This window comes from Corythoichthys intestinalis, chromosome 7 (assembly GCF_030265065.1).
Source record: "Corythoichthys intestinalis isolate RoL2023-P3 chromosome 7, ASM3026506v1, whole genome shotgun sequence".
In the NCBI taxonomy this organism is placed as follows: domain Eukaryota; kingdom Metazoa; phylum Chordata; class Actinopteri; order Syngnathiformes; family Syngnathidae; genus Corythoichthys; species Corythoichthys intestinalis.
The window spans coordinates 3922499-3943790 of record NC_080401.1 but is presented as its reverse complement, the minus strand read 5'-3'; the positions used below and the strand labels follow the sequence as shown (position 1 = coordinate 3943790).

General features: G+C 39.2%; 1 protein-coding gene across 4 annotated transcripts in view; it reads left to right on the top strand.

Moving 5' to 3' along the window:
• The first annotated feature begins 6960 nt into the window (after positions 1-6960).
• adcyap1r1b (adenylate cyclase activating polypeptide 1b (pituitary) receptor type I) overlaps positions 6961-21292 on the top strand; it is a 119115-nt gene continuing 104783 nt past the window's right edge. For 2 of the 4 annotated variants that reach the window (XM_057841270.1, XM_057841267.1), the window contains exons 1-2: positions 6961-7161; positions 15137-15204. Coding sequence is in view for 1 of the 4 variants with exons in the window: in XM_057841269.1 (XP_057697252.1) it covers positions 7159-7161 (3 nt within the window). In the remaining 3 variants the exon portion in view is untranslated. The remainder of the gene's footprint in view (positions 7162-15136; positions 15205-21292) is intronic. The other 2 variants (XM_057841269.1, XM_057841268.1) reach the window with 1 other exon arrangement.

Genomic DNA, 21292 nt, shown 5'->3' with positions numbered 1-21292 from the left:
ATCCCAGGCGTTAGTAGGTGGTTTATTTACCTGACATGTTTCAGCAAAAATTCCGCCTTCGTCAGAGGGTCACTGATATTGGTGTGACTCGTCTTTATCAGCTGATTGATAAAGGCGTGACTCGCCTGTCATTCTGACAGGTGAGTCACAACCTCTGCTGCCCATTCACTCTTCCAGGATGCCATTCCAGGTCGTAGAGAGCATGTATGCCCCCTCGTCCCTGTTGATGGTCCTCGGGCCCCACTGCCGGATTTCAGTGGCCTCCCTGATCCAGCGCTGATGTTTGTTTTCTTTGGTGCGGGTGACTCTGGCCTTTTCCCAGTCCATGATGTGGTTTTCCCTTTTGCAGTGATCGGTGATGGCAGATTTGCGATGTTCTTGTTGTGATTATTCCTTTATTGCCCTTGTTTGTCTCATTGTTGTCTCTTTTTCACGTTCCTTCTTGTGTTCTGTTTTTCTTGTAATGAAGCTCCTCCCTGTCTCTCCGATGTATGATTTATTGCATGATTTGCATGGAATTTCATATAGTGAGTTGCATTTGTTTTCTGGATGGATTTTGTCCTTGTGGTGGACCAATATCTGGCGGAGTGTTGTGTGTGGTTTGACCGGTGTGTTTATGTTGTATTTTTTCATGACCCTTTGGATTCGTTCCGTGACTCCACTCACGTACGGCAACGTCACCATATCTCTGTGTTCGTTTTGCTTGGTTTTTCCTTCCCCCTTGTGTTGAGTTGTTCTTGTTTTTGACCTGTCCTGCACCTTTTTCTATTGCCCACTGTGGATACTGACACATTTTTAATGCCTGTTGCATATGTTTTTCTTCCTGTGTTCTGTCTTCCGTGCCGTTATTATTGCCATACGTTCATGTAGTCTTCTGACTACTGACAGTTTGTGGATAGTGGGGTGTTCCGATGTCCATAGGAGGTATTGGTCGGTGTGTGTGGGTTGCCGTTGTCTGTGTGATGTATGTTTATGTCCAGAAAGGGTATGGATTCATCTATTTCTTCTTCATGGGTGAATCTGATGCTGCCGGTGGTGTCCATGATGTTGAGGTGGTCCGTGAGTCGTTGTGTATTTCCTGTTTTTACTTTTTCCAGAATTTCATCTACGTAACGTTTCCATAGTGTGGGTCTGTATTCATCCAGAGCTGTCGTAAGTGCTTTCTGTTCCAAATCCTTCATGAAGAAACCGTACATGATGGCGGACAGTGGGTCTCCATGGCGAATCCTTCTTTTTGTCTGTAAATTGTGTTTCTGAATGTGGAGGTGGCGATGAAATGAAGGAGCTGTACTGTCCTGTACTGTTAGATTTGTGCGTTTTTTGAGTGTTCTGTCTGCACTATATGGTAAATGGTGTTATACTTGTATTGCGCTTTTCTACCTCTCAAAGTACTCAAAGCGCTTTACACTACATTGCCATCTACCTACTGGTGACACAGCACCAGGAGTAATGTGGGGTTCAGTATCTTGCTCAAGGCGAGTTCATCAGGGTAGAGAATCGAATCCACAACCTCTGGGTTGGGGGACAACTACTCCACCAGTGAGCCACGCCATTCCCATATACAGTGCTGCTCGAAAGTTTGTGAACCCCACAGCGATGGTCAGATTTTTTGTAAAAAAAACGAAAATAACCTTATTAAATGTTAAGTTATACCCAAATCCACAATACTGACATTCCAAATAATGGACTGAAACAAAAGAAATAGTTATATTGTCATTCTTTATTTAACAAAAGTGGTTGATTTAAGAAAAACTCAGATATCATGTGTGCAAAAGTATGTGAACCCCTTCAGTTAATAGGATATTGCGCCTCCTTTTGCAGAGATTACCTCAACCAAACGGTTTCTGTAGTGACTAATCAGCCTCTCACATCTACTTTGGGGGATTTTTGCCCATTCTTCCTTGCAGAACGCAGTCAGTTGAGAGAGGTTTGATGGGCGTCTGGCATGAACTGCTCGCTTCAGGTCCCGCCACAGCATTTCAATGGGATTTAGGTCAGGACTTTGACTGGGCCAGTCCAGAACACGAATCTTCTTCTTTTTCAGCCATTCCTTGGTTGTATTGCTGGAATGCTTTGGATCATTATCATGTTGCATGATCCACCTTCTGCCAAGCTTTAACTTCAAAACAGTTGGCGTCAGGTTATGTTCTAGGATTTGACAATATTCCTCAGAATTCATGATTCCCTGGACTATGTGGAGTTGTCCAGGTCCTGAGGATGAAAAGCAAGCCCAGATCTTGACATTCCCACCTCCATGCTTCACTGTTGGGAGAAGGTTCTTTTGGTGGTATGCAGTGTTGACTTTTCGCCAGACATGGCGGTTTTGGTTGTGACCAAACAGTTCAATTGATCAGTTGATACATCAATTGATACATCAGTTGATGAAAACTCTTTTTAATTTAGTCTCGACAACACAACTGTTAAAAAAACAAAACAAAAAACTACTGAATTGATTGATTAGGAAATCAGGTTGAAATAATAGAAAATTCCAAAATGTTGAGGGGGTTCACAAACTTTTGAGCAGCACTGTATGTATGGTGTTTTGGTGAAGAGTGAAATGACATCATGTGATATGAGCATTTCATCTTTCTGCACTTTTATGTTTGTGAGTTCTGTGGCAAGTTGTTTTGTGTTTTTGCAATGTGAGTCCCAGTAATGCTTTTATTATTTCTGCGAGTGCTTTCGAGAGGTTATATGTTACTTATCCTGGATTTTTGGTGTGCCGTAGATGCTGGGGATAATGTTTGCTGTGGGTATTAAGTAGTTGTACGACTGTTTGTCTATTTTATTATCATTAAGTAGTGGTTTGAGTAGCTCTTTAAGTTTGTTTTTCTTGTTTTCTGTTGGGTCCTTTTTTAACACCTCATAAGCATCATCCTGTAGTAACTGCTGCATCTGGTCTTCATATGTGTCCGTGTCCATAATCACTACTGTTCTGCCTTTGTCTGCTGGGAGGATTGTGATATCTTTATTTTTTGATAGTGTTGAAATTGCTCTTGCTTCCTGTTTAGTAATATTGCTGGGTGGTGGTTTGGCCGTTTCTAGTATTCGTGTAATGTCATCCATCGCGTAATGCTGCTTTTTGCCCTGCGTTGTGTATTTTTTCGCAATCTAGTTCCGTTGCTAAAATAAATTCCTCCTGCGGTATATTTTTGGGTGTGACGGCGTAGTTGGACCAGGGAGACCAATGAGATCCGCAAGCGGGGCGCAAGGACCATCAACAGGGACAAGGAGGCGTACATGCTCTCTACAACCTGGAACAGCATCCTGGAAGAGTGAATAGGCAGCAGAGGGTGTGACTCGCCTATCATTCTGACAGGTGAGTCACACCTTCATCCATCAGCTGATAAAGACGCGTCACACCAACATCAGTGACCCTCTGACGAAGGCGGAAGTGTTCGCTGAAACATGTCAGGTAAATAAACCACCTGCTATTGCCTGGGATAAAAGAAAAGTTTTGACAAGTAAACATCATGTTTTGTATTATAGCAAATACTGGGATCATGGCACACGTTTTAATACGGAGGTGGCTTGCATTTTGTGACTGATTGTAGACCGAGAATGCCACTCGGCCGACGACCGGCGGCTTGTCGCACACCTCCCGGGCCGGGAGAGCGCTATACTCGGCTTATTGCCCTCTTTGTGTGCCCGCTGTTCTGTCAAATTTTCCACCCCATCTGAAATTGCAACTTTGTGTTAAAAATGGCCGCGAATACAGCGATTACAAAGTAAACACGACAAACCTTCTTTAAATATAGGACTATTTACTTAAGTTTGATCATGGACAGACATGTAGAAGAGTTCTCCTCAGACGCATCCTGCCATGTTAGCTGCACGTCTTCGCCATGTAGTTAAGCATGCACGCCGCTCTCTCACTGTTCTTTGCTGTGTAGTTAAGCATTAATTTATGCCATATTCATGTTGACCATGTGGCAGCTACGCGCTCCTCTGACGTCGGCCTGTTTGTTCGGTGAGAATCCTCTAACTGCTTCCCCAGCTCTCCTCCAGCAGCAGGGGATGTAAGGGGATGCAGCTGTAACTTGCTCGCCGCCGGGCGGGTTGCCAATCGGCGAAGACAATCGATAACCTCGCCACCATGTGACACGATCCCGGGTAGTTTTGAGTGATTTTTCGCTTCAAAACCCAAGAATAGACTTTGAAACATTCGGTTTGGGTTAGCATGTCGGCTAGCTGTCAGGCCTCCTGGTTTGTTAACACTCTCCGAAGCCGGGAAATGACAAAAACTAATTCCGGTGGCGTAAAATATCGTTCAGGAGGTGCGACAGTAAAGGTGAAGTCGACAGTTTTTGCCAATATGGAGTAATTTTGCCATTTCGTACTGAATAAATGCATTTTTAATATTTGATACAGCACAAGAATGTTATTTGCCATGACCATACCATTTATTTAGCAATTGGGGAGATTACTTAGATAAAAAGAATATCCTGTCAAAATATTGGAGTAAAGAGACAAAAACAATAACATTTTGCGGCTCTCTTCGTTGCATTTTCCTCCTTCTGAATAAAACCCCCTCAATGGGCTGAAGTCTAAATCAGATGAAATCGTGACCCTGCCGACGTCATCCTCTAGCTGGGGACGCTAGAGCGCTATAATGACAGGCGGGGCTAAATGGCAGATTTAAAGACTAATTTCTCGTCATCTGCACTTTGCCAAATTGTTGTATATAGTCGAATCGTCTCATAATAGGATTCTAATTCACTTAATAATGGTATTTAAGACTTTTTTTTAATCCTGTCGTACGCGCTTTAAGTGACAAAAAAAAACAAACACACAAACAAAAAAAACGACTGGAGACTAAAGTCCCTTTCAGACTTATATCATGCTAAATTCCCGTGTAATATGACGCGTGATTTACTCATGCCATGGCTTTCAGACATGGGGAGATGTACCAGGAACTTGAACTTGTCCCGTGTTGGTGACTCGGCGCTCTCTTTGCAGGAAGGGCAGGGGACGGGATTTTATAACACGGACATTATTTCATTTAACAAAGATGGACAATGGACTTTCTATTCCTTGTCTCTAAGATCCAGTAGCAATTTAATTTCTTCATGTTTTCTGTTTAATTTTGCTATCTTTCCAGTTTGCCATGTTGATAATTGCGATGTTTGTTTACCGCTTTTCGTCTTACTGTGAAGAAAGAGGAAATGACGATCAGCCCGCCATAATATTTATGCAATCAGCCTTCGCGCTGCGACCCTGGAATTAACTGGCTGCTTTCAAACATGCCATGTCCCAGTGAAGTCCCGGATATTATATGAAGACGCGACCCGGTTAACTTATTTGCTCCCCAAAACGTATAAATACGTTCTTAAAAAAAAAATTGTTCCAGTGTCCCAAAAACGTATTTGTATGTCTTTTACTTTTTTTTTTCACAAGAGACATCTCTAGGTTCTGATGCAACTTTGCTCCAAAGCGCAATGCTCAAAATCCATTTTAAAGCAATAAAACTGGCCACTGGAGGGCAGTAGCGCATTTGGTAAGAACTCATATTGTACCATGAAAGGAAGTGAGGAGAGGAGGCGTAACCCGCGGAACGAACAGTCAGGTTGCACGGCCGGGGCGCTGGTGAAAGATGACCGATTGGATGATCAGGAGAATGTCCAGGATGCCAGCGGCCGACGACCAAGCAGAACAATCGGGAGGACGCCCGGGATGCCAGGCGCTGGACGACCGAGCAGAACGACCGGGACCACCAGTGCAGCTGACGATGCCGTTGAGTCCGTGCTGGTCGCCAAGCAGAGCCCACGCCGCCGTGCTCGACCGCTCACGTCCCCTGCGACCCTCCAGTGTCCCGCAACTCAGCCGGAAATGCGCACGGCCAAATCAGTTCCCCCCCAGGAACACAACATGCCCCACACAAGTTCCCCAGGCGAACTCCGCCACGAGGCAGTGGTCTCCACAAAAGAAATCCATCTTGATGAGACAGGCGGCGATGAAGGAAAAGTTTACCCCGGCTGTCGCTGCCACAACAGCGTCATCTCTCAGTTCAATAGTTTAGTTATGTGTAAATAAATTGTTACTTTGCTATCAAAAGCTCTATTTGTCTTGTTGTTTATGTTATTTTGCAGAAGGGAAACATTCAGATGTTTGGGATGTCAGGAAAGCAAAAAATAGCTGTGTTAAAATTAATGTTTGAAATGTATGCCTTTTACAAAAAGCTCAATTTCTCTGTTTTTTCATCAGAAATTGGAAAATTGCTCAAACTAAGCTATTTTCTAATGTTGATTTCTAAAGAATGGCAAAAGATATGAACTAACTTTTTTTCCCTGCTGAATGAAGAGAGTCTAATCTTTCTTTTGGTGGGTTCCATGTTTATATAGCAATAGAACAGAATTTTCTAAAATCCGCTAAAATGGCCGGGAGCGAAGTGGGTTGCTCCGGTGAAAATGACTGGGAGTGAATGAGTTAATGTCCATGTCATCTCTGTGTCAGTTGACTCAGGTTAAAATGGCAGACGAGACCCCAGCGTCGAAAAGTCGAAATCACATAATCACACCCTATGTCGTAACCCGGGGACTACCTTTATACTGTAATTGAGCACTAGATGCAGCAACACAAGTGCAAGCAAGATTAGGCAGGTGAACAAGAAATTGATGAGAGAGAGAAAAAATACAGAGCAGTGCGCTTTCAGATGGGTGCTGTACACTGTTGGACAGTAGTTGGGGGTATGCACCTGATAGTTCATGGCAGATTTCAAGCAACTAAGTTTTGGAGGTGTTATGTTTTTTTTGTTTTTTGTTTTAGCTTGTTAACCTTTGATTAGAGCGCAGTAAAGTTTATTGCTTGTTTTTCCATTCTGCAGTTTTAAAAACTGAAAAAGAAAATAGTAATATTGTGGGCGCAAAAGGACTGTATACACATCCTCTTAAGGAGAGAGAGAGCAAGACAGAGAAAGCGAGAGAGAGAAAGAGAGAGACACGCACTACTCTGGGTTATCCATTGAAATACTTATGCTGTAGTTATTCAGGCTCAGGACACTCATCCAGGCAGAAAGTCCGTATATGTATATTTTTAAAATATTACTTTTGACATCATAGCTTCCATTTCTTGGAGTAATACTTTGCCAGAAAATGTAACCAAGTCATACATGGAGGTTTTCATCAGCACAGGAGTTGGGACTAAAAGAACAGGATAAACATGGTAAGAGCTTCCATTATCACATCAGTATTACAGCTACTACTGCCACATTTTGAAAGTGGCGTCGTGGTTTTTGCATCATGATTATTCCGCGCCGTGCTCAGATCTTGTAGACACATAGCGGGTTCTTGCGCATGTGTCTGTGCATTCGGATGTAAGAAGGGGTTACCCTCCCTCAATGCGTTTGTTTTGCAGCCTTGCAGGGGCACCCATATGTGACAAAAATGTATTTTCACGCTCTTGAAGGGAAAGGGGGGATACGTTGTTTATGGTCCATTTGGGACACTGACCACTTTCAAATCCGTCCGTCCGGTTCCCCTCCTCAAGGTCATATTGATGGATTGAAGCGACTCTGGTGTTTTTTTTTTTTTAAACTGTAGTATATATTTCAATTTATTCAGACAAACATGGCAGCATTAAACAATAAATTAAGTGGCATTTTAGCCACCTAGCAACAATGCACTGACATGAATGTATGAAATTAATGTAGTTTGTCAAACTGTCTGTCCTAAAGTCTAAATAATGCCCTGTTAACCTACCAATAAAACCTCCCTATACCTGTTGCTATAAATTGGAAGCCATTAGTCCACACGCAAAAAGGTTTATGACAACACAATAATTCTTCATTTTAATTTTTCTGAACACAAAACAAAATGACAATTAAAATGTGGTACGTCCTACGTCAAAACGTCAGAAAATGTGTTTTTCCACGGCTGTTGTTGGTCCAAAAACATGCCTCATGTGCTTGAGAAACAAAAATCTCAGGCAGTGGAATGAAAAAATGTAGGCACACCTTATAATTTGGATCAGCAACATAATTTTAATAAATAACTAAAAAATGATGGGAAGAGTAACATTTCAGATTTGGTCTTTTGGAATAACAACAGTTGTGCAAAATGCATGGAAACAAAATTACAGTGGTGCAAAAAAATATAGGCACCCTTGTCATTTTGTTAACAGCACATTTTAGCTTTTTGGAATGAACTCCCTGTGAGTCTAAGACAACTCAATTTGATGAACATGCGTGACCATCGCAAACTTTAAACTTCAGACAGCAGTAAAAATACCTTTTTTGTTGTTGTTGTTGTTCATCTTAAAGCCCTTTAAAATAGTTTCTTCAACTTTTTTTTTTTTTAGTTAGCAGGGACATTCAATTTTATTTATTAAATACAACCCATTTTTAGCGTTAGCAAGCACAAACAAAAAAAGTTGTTCTTACAAAAAAGTTGGCAGCTGCAAGAAAACATGTAAAAATACAATAAAATTGTGAAAAGATTTACAGACAAAACTGTAATCTAGAAATATAATTTATGTAAAATAAATACAATATAACAATGTATATCCAGCTGTTCTTTTTTTTGTCAAATTAACATTAATGTGCTTCTGTGAATGACAGAATAATTATGTAAAAAATACAGTAGAGCTGTAATTTGTACAGTTCAAACTGGTATAAATAAAAAATATAAATAAAGAAATTCCGAACAAAACACAGCTTTTTTCTTTAAAACAACAGAACACAACGCATTTCAATACATGCTTTGTGTTTATTTACCATTTTAATATTAGCAATAAATATGATACTAGATGTTATAGTGAGCTCACAGAGAGTGGTATTGCAATACATATTCAAAATAATGGTAACTATATATAGGATTCAAATAAATACACATTTCTGTATGGTGACTTTTGCATCACCCTACAGGAGTACTTCTCAAATAGTGCTGCACGCACCTCGAGGGGGCGCATACTTACCTGCCACACTAGAATAAAGTGTAATTGCTCATCCACTCAGTGGGTGGTAGTGACACTCTCATTTTCATAGTGTGCGCAGTATTTTTGAGCCAAACAAGAGCATACAGCAAAAAAACCTGGAGATATGAATAGCTAAGACGAGGAAATATGACAAAGCGTATGTAGTGTTTGGCTTTGACTTTTAATACAGTGATTAATGAGGCAAAAACAGTATACTGTGTTTAAAAATGTTTGCAGTGGACAGCAAGAAGCCAAGTCAACGAAGACGTTACTTAAAGACATTAGACCCCAATCACATTGATAAGCCGCTTGATTGTTATTTTATCTGTCATTGGCTCATCAAACTCGGTGGGCGGGCGTGAACTTGGCAAGGTTTGAGTTGAGCGAGTCAAGCTACATTACTCTGGAGTCAAGCTATTGCTCCTTCCTTCCCACTATGGCAGCATGGCAGCGATTGCTGAGGTTCTTCATGAGCTTTCTCGGGACTGAATAACCGACATGTTAGACTTTGCAGAACACGTTGATACAGGAAATTCGTAACGCAGCGGTTTATCTCGAGAGAGAGCTCATGCAGAACCTCAGCAATCACTGCCATGTAGGGCTGTCCCAAACGACTAATTTTCTCCCGATTAGTCAGCCGACTATTTTTACGATTAGTCGACTAATCTAATAATTTAAAAAAAAAAAAAAAAAATTTTTAAAACTAATTTAGCAATGAAATTTTTGCTGACGCTTATCAATTAAAAAAAACATATTGAAACACTCAAATCATTTATTAAAGTACAAATAAACACGTAAATAACAAAAATAAATCACAAATAAACAATGAGTTCAAATGCTGATAGAATTAACTAGTGTAGCATCCCGATTGAAAAGATGGTCTCTTAAACTGATGGTTTACAACTTTTATTCCATCCTTGATGTAAACACACTGTAAGAGCTACGGTGCACACAAATAAAGCAACACAATTAGAAATTAACAAAAACTTTTCACCTTTTTCCTTTTAAACCTTATTTATATATCAATGAATTGCCTATATGAATTGCCTTTACCTTATTACCTTATCATTGACAATCTCTCCCTTGAGTGCAATCACTGTATATACTGTATATATTTATGACCTTTTAACCTTATATAATTTTCTATACCATAAAATAAACCATAACATGAAATAAACCTTTCAATTAGCATTAAGCACAATACTAATAGCACTTGTAGGCCCATTGTCAATGAAACATTATTATTTAGTAAGGCGACAGCACCCTCTGGTGCACAAAAAAAAAAAAAAAAAAACCTTACAAACTGCGTGAAGGCGCTTGAGGTGTTTATTCACGGCCGACGTGCAGCCAAGCTTGGCACTGAAGAGACAGGACAGAAGAGTACAGTGGTACCTCTACATACGATCACTTCGACACACGATCTTTTCGACATCCGACGTCAAATTTGAGCTGCCATTTGTTTCTACATCCGACGAGTTGCTCGAAATACGACGACATGACAGCACTGCAAACGAACCCACGGTGGATTTTCTTATGTGAGAAATCAACACAGTTTTCAAAAAAAGTTGATACAGTTGGAGAAACAAGGAAAAAAGTGATGCTTACCTTTGAAATGAAGATGCAAGTTATAGAAAAATATGAGCTTGGGGTGCGCGTCCCTGAACTGGCTCAACAATACAGCTCCATGATCCTCTTATGACCACCGTTCGCCACTATTTATAAGTTAAGGTGACAATTATTATTGTGGTAACATTGCCAAGGAAATCGCCAGCTTTGTCACGTTTTTATCATTTATTTAAGAACTTATCCAACACAAAACGCTCATTGTCTTAAGCAGTTGACTGCTCTCAGGAAAACGAAAGTATTATCTCTACCGCACCGACCTATCTCACTGGAGACGTCACCTTCGCGGTGCGTTCAGGGACAGTAAAAAGTGTCCGCCATATTAGAATCCGATTCGTTACATTATTTTCAGGAATAATTATTAATTCTTCTTCTTCTTCTTATATTATTCTGAATTATTTATTTATAACTTATTTGTTTTTCTATGTTTAATTGCCATTTGTAACAGTGCCAGCAGTATTTATTAAGAATTTAGTGTATGTTTTTAGGCTTTGGAACGAATTAATGGAATTATAATGTATTCCTATGGGAAAATCCTGCTCGACATACGACCATTTCGACTTACAAACAAGGTCCTGGAACGAATTAAATTCGTATGTAGAGGTACCACTGTACTCTCCTTTGTTTCTTTGAAATAAGTCAATGTTTTGGACACTCTGGTGCGCTTTTTTTGGCTTTGTGCCGCTTTCCCCGCTTGCAAACAGAGCATCCGACATTCTAACTTTCCACGCATATATTTTTTTAACCCTTCATTAACCGTCGACGGCATGTTGTGCTCGTCGACGGATTTACGTCATCGATGACGTCGACTACGTCGACTAGTCGGGACAGCTCTACTGCCATGTTGGGAAGGAAGGAGCAATATCTTGACTCCAGAGACATGCATCTTGACTCAGTCAACTCAAACCCTACCTACCTACCGTAATTTCTGGACTATAACGCGCACCTGATTATAAGCCGCACCGGCCAAATTTCACAAATTTCTAAATATAAATCCACATGTACGCCGTACTTGACTATAAGCCTCAGGTGTCCATATCTGAACATTAGATATTTACATAGATGTTACACAGAAATATTTGATTGATCAAAGATATGTTTATTAAGCAGATGAACAGACACCAACATCACCAACTCACTAACTTAAAAAAACAACAACAGGTCATTACATTTGCAAAGATACAGAATCCACTCTAACTTGCATTCTAAACTTAAAGTGGTTGAAATCCTCTTAAAAACGGTGAACAGCTAACGCTAAAACTTATATAGCAGCTTTGTTGTAGCATACTATGGCATTAAAGTCCTCCGAATGCCAGTTGAAAACGGCTAATCAACCCTAGCATTCTATTGTCCTAGCAAATAATGAATGCCCATCCATTTAAAATTGTTCATTTGTTGCAGCATATAGTATCAGATGGAGCCATATTCATCTATAAATTCTGGGTTTTTGAGTAAGTCTGACGAGCTTCTGGCAAGCTTTATTGGTGCTTTTGTGGCGGCTGAGAGGTACTGTATGTCATAGCAAAATTTGGAAAGCCATTCTTTTAAAATCTGTCTAATTATCCAATATATATATTTTTAACAAGAAAATATGAAGCTCGTTTGTCACAGGAATAAAAAAACCATAAATAAGCCGCTTCCTCATAAAAGCCGCAGTGTAGAAACGGTGAGAAAAAAGTAGCGGCTTATAGTCTGAAAAATACGGTAGTTCACGGCCGCCCACCGAGTTTCATGAGCCAATGACGGATAAAGCTTTTTCATGCGGCCACACGGGGAACAAGAGTGCAAGAATGAAATACATAAAATGTGAAATAAATAAATGTGGAAATAAATATTAAGAAATCATACTAAACAAACATGGCTGGTGTTCCTCAAACCACTGAATTTGCATCAAAACCAGCAAGATTAGTTTCCTAACTATACAGTATGTACCCCCAAAAATCAAGGGGGCAGTTTTTGAAGCATGCCTCACTATTGCTTTTGCATAATAATATAGTCGATGCCATTTTGGAATAGTGATTTACCACACACAAATACGGTTGGCCATCTGTCTGTCTTAAAAAAAAAAATTAGCGTGAGGAGTGAATGTGACAGGCATATAGACGCGCATTTCCATACTTTTCGAATAATCCTTTATCGCAGAGTATCGACAGTCAATTTGTGGCATTGGCAAAATTGTTTATGTAACATCACTACAAATTCTTCTTTCGTGCATAGGAAAAACTTAAGATGCTTCATTTGGACATTCATAACATTCACAGGTAACTTTTGGGTGTTTTTTTTTGTTTAATCTCAACAAAAAAGCCCGTTGGTCCGATATTGCCAAATCTAAACTCAGCAATTCTCTCAGCTGTTGCTCTTGACAACAGAAGTGAGGGCTCATTGGAGGGGTGCTTCTGGCAGGGCTTTAGTAGAGAAGGACAGCCAAGCTTTCCTAAGGACAAAGGCCGAGTACTCATTTCTGCTACTTGGCTTTACTTGTGATAGCAAGCCCCCCCTTCACACTTTCTCCCCAGGCCTGGATGACGCTGCTTTAGGAAAAGGGTTGCATGTACCCAAATGCTGCAAAGCGGCAGGCAGGCTGATACTGATTAAATTAAAAAAAAAAATAAAAAAAAAATGCAGAAAAATACATGCCTCTATAAGGTGTGTGATCTGAGAGAGCTGCTTTTTGAGGCGTTGAAGGAATGTATAAGGAATAAGGAATTGATGCAATCGATGAAGCAGGGATTGATCACTTTAATCCCTAAAGTCGGTAAAGACAAGAGAATTCTTGAAAATCTGAGGCCCATAACGTTACTTAATACGGATTATAAAATTCTTTCGGGAATCATTGCAGCGAGGTTGAAGAGAGGAATTGATACTATTATCAGTGAGACTCAATCCGGATTTTTGAAAGGGCGTTCTATTCATAATAATATTAGACTTGTGATGGACGTGATAGAGTATAGTCATTTGTTTGAAAAGAAGGGATTAATTTTATTTCTAGACTTTCATAAGGCATTTGATTCTGTGGAACACCCCTTTCTTTTAAGGGCATTAAGGTATTTTGGTTTTGGAGATAAGTTTATTGGCCTTGTTGGTTTACTATACAAAGATATTAATAGTTCTGTAGCGCTGGGTAAAGGCACCTCACCTAGATTTGTAGTTAAGAGAGGGATACGACAAGGTTGCAGTTGCTCACCTCTTTTATTTATAATGGCTGCTGAGATGTTGGCTATATTGCTTAAATCTAGTCTAGTTAAAGGATTGGAAGTTGGGGATAAACAAATAGTGATCAGTCAGTTGGCGGATGATACAACGCTGTTTTTGACAAATGAAAGTCAAATTCCATTGGCGTTGCAAATTATTAAATTGTTCTCAATGGCGTCGGGATTAAAATTAAATATGAACAAATGTGAATTACTGACTTTGCATGATTGCCCTCTACTAACGATTAATGAAATTGCTGTCAAAACAGAGGTTAAATATTTGGGTCTTGTTGTCACGAAGGATAAAAAGATAATGGAAAGCCTAAATATTGTTAATAACATTGATAAATGCAAACTAATGTTTAATAGATGGCTTCAGAGAGACATTTCTATCTTTGGGCGAGTGCTTTTGTCAAAAACTGAAGGTCTATCTAGGTTGATCTATCCAGCTTTTTCCTTGTCCATTTCACCCAAACTGATTAGACAAATTAGTGTTAATTTTAAATTCATATGGCGCAATAGGTGCCAGTATATTCGGAAAGCAGACATGGTGAAAAATGTTGAAGAAGGAGGGGTGAATGCTATTGATTTTGAGATAATGAATGGGGAGTTGAAATTAAAATGGTTGATCAACTTTGTCAAATATGGACAATCCTTTTGGTATATGATTCCTAATGCGATTTTTCAGAAATTGGGGGGAATAGGATTTTTGTTACGCTGTGACTTTAATGAGCGCTCTCTGCCGATAAAATTGTCAGATTTTCATCAACAAGTGCTCCTCTACTGGAAGATGATTTTCAAACATAATTTTTCTCCGCATAATACACCTATATGGAACTATCGGTATATTCAGTGGAAAAGAAAGTCGATTTATTTAGAAGAGTTGAATACTAAAGGAGTTTGGGCAATTGCTCATCTTCTGGATGAAAATGGAAATATACTACAATATGAGGAGTTTTGCACAAAATGTAATGTTAACTGTTCGATTAGGCAATTTAATAGGATAAAGAAAACCGTTCCTTCTCCTTTGATTTCGATGGTCAGGGAAGGTATTTTGCACTCTGATGTCTCCCCTGGGTTGAGACAGCTCCGCATACAAGGGGTTGATTTAATTGATATTAAATGCAATAAGTTTATAAGGATGCTTTTGTGTCAGGAATTGTTTCCCGGTCCAACAAAAAGACATGTTTTTCTGAGGGACTTCAACAAGGCGGATATTAAGGACTTCAGGACAAAATATCTTTCATTTCCGATTCCGCCAAAATGTAAAGAAGTACAATTTAAGATCCTAAATGCAATTTATCCCACTAACGACTTTTTGAGACTTAAATTTAATTTTCAGACAAATTGTTGTGTTTTTTGTGAAAATGACATTGAGGATATTGATCATTTGTTTTTTCATTGTGACCTAGTGCAATTGTTCTGGAAGGATATGCGGAGCTGGCTTCAGTCCAAACAAATTGATCTTTCAACGTGGACGGTAGAGTCTATCAAGTTTGGTGTGTCTGGCATGAATAAGGATTTGGGTTTTGTTGTTAATGTGATTTTACTGCTTGGAAAATTCTTTATTCACAAATGCAGGTATTTTAAAACAAGACCTTGTTTTAAACATTGGATGAATGAGTTTCATATATGGGATAGATCTTTGAAATTGATCAAGCAGCAAAAAGCTCTCCATTTGGTTTCATTGTTTGAGAAATTTAATATTTCTTTGTAAAGCCCTATGTTCGAGTATGTGTGGGTGTGTGTGTGTGTGTGGGGGTGTGTGTGTGTGTGTGTATGCTGTGTAGTGACGTGTGTATATGAATACAAACATGGCCAACAAGTAGAAATGTGTATATTATGATGAAGAGTGTTATTTGTGGTTTCTTGGTAGAATGTAGATCATGTGTGAGCCCGTTTTTGTTTGTAAATGTGTATAATTGTGTAAATAAAAAAAAAAAAAAAATTTTTTTTAAATTAAAAAAAAAAAAAAAAACAGTCTTTGACATCAGTCTGAAGAAAGTTTGCCCCACTCCTCAACGCAGAATACTTTCAACAGTGAGATGTTTGAGGGGTTGTCTTGCATGTACAGCTTGTTTCGAGTCACCCCACAGCATCTCAATGGGATTAAGATCCGGGCTTTGACTCAGCCATTCCAGGACTCTCTTCCTTTTTAGCCAGTCCTTGGTGGATTGACTGGTATGTTTTAAGTCATTGTCATTTTGCAGGGTCCACTTTCGCTTCAGCTTTAATTTTTTCACAGATGATCTCACATGTTCCTCAAGCACCCTCTGATACACGATAGAATTCATGGTGGATGCTCTGATGCTGTGCTGGCCAGGTCCTGCTGTAGCAAAGCATCCCCAAACCGTGACACTACCACCTCCATGCTTCACAGTTGGCCTGAGGTTATTTTCCTGGAATGCTGTATTGGGTTTACGCCAAACATGTCCTCTGTTCTGGTGTCCAAATAATTCAATTTTAGATTCATCTGCCCAAAGAACATTATTTCAGAAGTCCTGGTCTTCGTCTACACTCGCTCTGGCAAACCTCAGTCTGGCCTTCATGTTCTTTTTGGAGAGCAAAGGTTTCTTCCTTGCACACCTCCCATGAACGTTAAATTTGTGAAGTATCTTTCTGATTGTAGAGGCATGCACTTTCACATCAACAGTAGCAAGAGCCTGCTGTAGGTCCTGTGATGACATTTTAGGGTTTTTGGAGACTTCAATTGAATTCAATTTTATTTGTTCTTGCGGTCTGCTCTTGGGGTGAACTTGCTTGAGCCTGTTGGCAGTTGGTTTGAATGTCCTCCACTTGTAGACTATTTTCCGGACAGTGGAATGGCTGATTTTATATTTTTTAGAGATCTTTTGAAGTCCCTTGCCAGACTCATAAGCGTCTACAATCTTCTTTCTGAAGGTCTCAGACAGCTCCTTTGATATCACCATGGTGACTTTCTTCAGACCGATGTCAAAGACTGGTAGATGGCTACAAAAAGCGTCTCACTGAAGTTATTTCAGCCAAAGGGGGAAACACTAGCTATGAGGTAGTATGTTTTCCAAATTTTTCCGCAGTTAGAATTTGCATTTTTGTTGATAAATTTAGTGTGAAGAGTATAACAACGTTATTTTTTTTTGTTTACCTGCAATTAAATCATTTACTTTTCCAAAGATAAAGAAAAACAAGATCAGACACTGATATGTGAACATTTCTTAATAAAGAACTGAATATTTAATAGCGTGTCCTAATTTTTTCACATGACTGTAACTCAGGTGAAAATTTGAAATGTAGTGGACTAAAAAGTACAGATACCTGCTGTAAAATCCAATGAAGTAGAAGTAAAAAGTACCACTTCATATTTATAATCAAGTAAAGTACAGATACACAAAAAATGTACAATCCACCAATGCCCAAAATTAACCCTTTGCCTGGCATTGGTTGCCACTGATAGCCATAAAAATTCAATCCGTTTAAAGTGGGAGGGATTGCAGCGAATGTATTTCAAATGGATTAGAATGGAATTCAAATGGATTGGATGTCTGTTAGTGACATACTCATTCCAAGAATGATGAAAATAGCTTTTTTTATGTTTATTAGTTGTTTTGTAGAATATCCTAGAATAATTTCCTGACCCATGTATCGATGTTGTACTGCCATATCATGAACAAAGCGTATCGTATCGTGAGGCCCCTTGTGCAAAGTAAAAGAGTTTTTCGTTAGGGACAACGGGAAAACACCTGCTACACTTAAATTAAATTATTGGTTTTTCTTCATCAGAAATTGTTGCGACATGTTTTGGTCTTAAATTCTATTTTTAGGGTCTTGAAATGTTTCAGAAAGCATTAAAATTAACTTCTAAAAGGGTGCGAGAACCCTGCAGTCTATACTGGAAAATTAATGAATGTTTTTTTAACATTTGGCTTTACAGTATTGTTTTTGCAAACCCATTGCATTTTCCTCTCTGGTGCGTTGCGTAGGCCTTTAATGGGATTTTATCACATTGTGGGTCTCTGATGTACATTACAAATGCTGCTGATACAGCTGTTTGAGGAAGATGGTGCTGCCTTTGCATGAAATAATTCACTAGGTTAAATCACATGCTTCTTAGAAAGAAACTGGCGAAAGAAACTAGGGTGACCATTTTTTATTTTAAGAAAAAAGAAAAAAGAAAAAAAAAGGGCACTCGGCCCAGCCTCGAGATACTTCAATTCTACACAAAGTTCACTCAAAAATGCCTTATCACTTGAAAATATTTAAAGTATGCCTCCTCCATATGATAGAAAATCCAGTGTGAGAACAAAATAATAGCTACATAACCAAAGACACACATTCAAATTCTCATTGGTTACTCAACAGGCTTTATTATTCCTTTAGTATAAAAACATACTGGAATGAAATGAAAATTTAAATAAAACGCCTCTTCTCTATTAGCGAATCGGCCGTGATCAAAATAATAGCTGTCTTTTAAATTCTTATAAATAATCTGAAATAAAGTTCTAAACAATAGCTCTTGACTTCTGTATAAAATTGCGCTTAAACAAATAGCGTGTTTCTCTTTTCACTGAAATAATGCAAATTAAAAAGTAGCCTCGCAACAATACTGATTTAACTAACAAAAAAATGTCACTTTAGTCTTTAGTTTTCTTCCGCATCTGTCTTATACTCTTCTCCTACTGGCCAACCTCTCTTGAAACACGTCACCGGCAGCACAGCACTGTAGTATTCTGTGCAAAGAATAAGTCAATTTCAACACACGCTAATTGGTCCTGTGAAAAATATTGGAAACCGGACAATTTCATGAATTTATAATACCCTGCCGGACGCTCCAGACAGAATGTAAATAATGGACATATCCGGGCAAAAGAGGACATTTGGTCACCTCCTACTCTCACTCATTAGGGGAGTGTGTGGTAGAATGAGCCACTTTTTACTTATGTTGCTCTGCACATAAGGCAGGGCACCAGACTGCAACAAAATGGTTGCATTTTGTGACCAAAATTAGAGCCAGTATGAGTATTTTTTTTTTCATCTACTTGCACGTGCACGACTAGTAACATTGACAGGCCTGAAAATATCTACTTAATACGGTGATCCCTCGTTTTTCGCGGTTAATAGGGACACGATAAGTGAGAAACCGCGAAGTAGTGTAAACAAATTTTTAAAAAAAAATTTTTATTGGGGTGTGTTCAATTCAATTTGTTCAGATTTAGCAGTGAGAAAAGATGCATTTAAGACATTTTTTTTCACTTTTTCCCAAAGTATAATTTTAAAAATATATGAATACAGTAGTCTCTCGACATATGATCGCTTCGACACACGATCTTTTCAGCATCCGACGTAAAATTTGACTCGCCATTTGTTTCTACATCCGACGACATGCTCAAAATACACCCTAAATTTAAGCCAGAAGCATACCAACTCGACCAATGAACTACTGTGAGATACCCGGGGACCTCGCGTACCCTGAGCGAGAATCATACCGCTGGACCAACGAGCCACTGACGTAATTGACTGCCCATTAACTGCAGTCATATGTGCAACAATATGACATCATACAAAAGATGTACAACTAACCCTTTAGTAAGTGGCTCGTCCGGGAGTCGGACCAGGGGCTTCTCGCACCCTAAGCGAGAATCATACCACTAGACCAACGAGCCACTAAAAACAGGAATTTCTCCCTTATCTGCAGTCATATGTGCAATAACTTGACACTATGAAAACAATCCAAAACTAAACCATTCCTTCGGCATTCAGCTCAGAGTTGGATCCAGGGCCTCGCTCACACAAACTCATAATCATACCACTGTAACAATGAGCCACTGACACAAGCAGCTTTCCCAAGATCTGCAGTCATATGTGCAACAATGTGACTCGGGATGGGAATCGAAATCCGATTCCAATTCCGAACCAGTTCCAAGTGTTTCGAGGCCTCGACATCACAATGAAAAAGCCTTAACGATCCCTTTAACGATTCCTAAAGACGCATAATGCGTCGTGACGTGCCTTGTTGTCCAGACGCATCAAACTAGCATGGCGCCAAGAACCACTCGCTCCAAAGTTTGGCTACACTTCACCAGGAAAGAGGGTGAAAATGAAAGGTTACGATGGATTAGCACGACCATTGCAGCCGTAAACATAACAATGACAGCACGTAGGTTCAAACGCTTGAAAGTGTGTCTTCGCTTCACGAGGAAAAAATTACAACAAAACGACTTGCAGTCATTGCAAAGTGGAAATAACTGCATTGGCAGGGAATACGACTGCACTGTCCTCACCGAGACGCTAAGGCTTTATTCAAGAATCACTTGAGTGAAACTAAAAATAGAAATGAAACAAATCAATTTTGTCCCCGATAACAAACAGGTTTGCTTCAACGTAAATCAGCGATGATTAGCTGCTAATACAGTAATAACAAACCGTTAGCATGCGTTTGCTAGCATTAGCACATCCTTCAAACCACTACACAACTGGATTTAAGGGTCCGATCGCAAGTGGAAACACACAACAACAACAACATATAAGATGATACATACAGGCGTTGCCTCTCTAAATATTTTACAAACATTAACAAAGAACGTAGGCTCGTGGCAGTGTTTCCCTCTCTCACTAACTTGCTCACTCGCTTGGATGTGGCACTTCTTCTTCGCGTGTAAGTGCGCTCTTCTTCACATGAGCACGTTCTTCTGCGCGTGAGGAAGCGCAAGGGCGCCCCCACTTGAGCGTGAAAGCACCATAAAAACTAAAAGGCATGCATTTCAATATAATGGTAAAATACACTTTAAAACATGGATACCCAAACTACGGCCCCACCACATTTGGTCCGGCCTCCTGAACAATACCAGAGAGTATTTTGAATTTTTTTATTTTTTTTCCTCAATAGTGTTATTTATTTCCTGGCCTTTTGCTGTGAAGAACTCAGAGAGGGTTATTTGGTTATTATCTATTTAATTGTTGGTGTTATTTTTATTTATTATTATTATATTATATTATATTATATTATAATATTATTTTTATTTTATTTAATTTTGTTCCGTGAAGAATCCAGAAAGGGTTATTTGATTGTGGCTTTTTCAAAAACATTTTCTTTTTTAAATTTCGGCACTCCTGCAATCTTCACACTTTTTCTGTCACAAACTGACTCCAGCCCCTCATCAGAGAAGGGAAAAGTTATGTGGCCCTCACAGGAAAAAGTTTGGGGACCCCTGCTTTAACACATATTGCCAAAGGCAGAACAACGACTTACAGTATATGCCAATGTATACCAATATTTTTTATTATTATTAGAAAAACGTTTCAGTAAAATGTTACACATTCTTGTGCATTAGCCACTTATTGCCACAGTTAACATTGAGGCTTTGGGCCTCTTTTGACCTCATTGTGACCTCGTTGTGAGTTTGTAAGATTGTGACTTCTGATTAAACAAACTAGATGCCAATCAAAACGTTTGTTCTTCTTTTTCCCCAAAATTAGAATTGATAAGAGAATCGAATCGTTAAGCAATATTGATAATGGAATCATAAAAATCTTATCAACAATCGTATCATCCCTAAATGTGAGAGTATAGAACATATGCACAACTATACCTT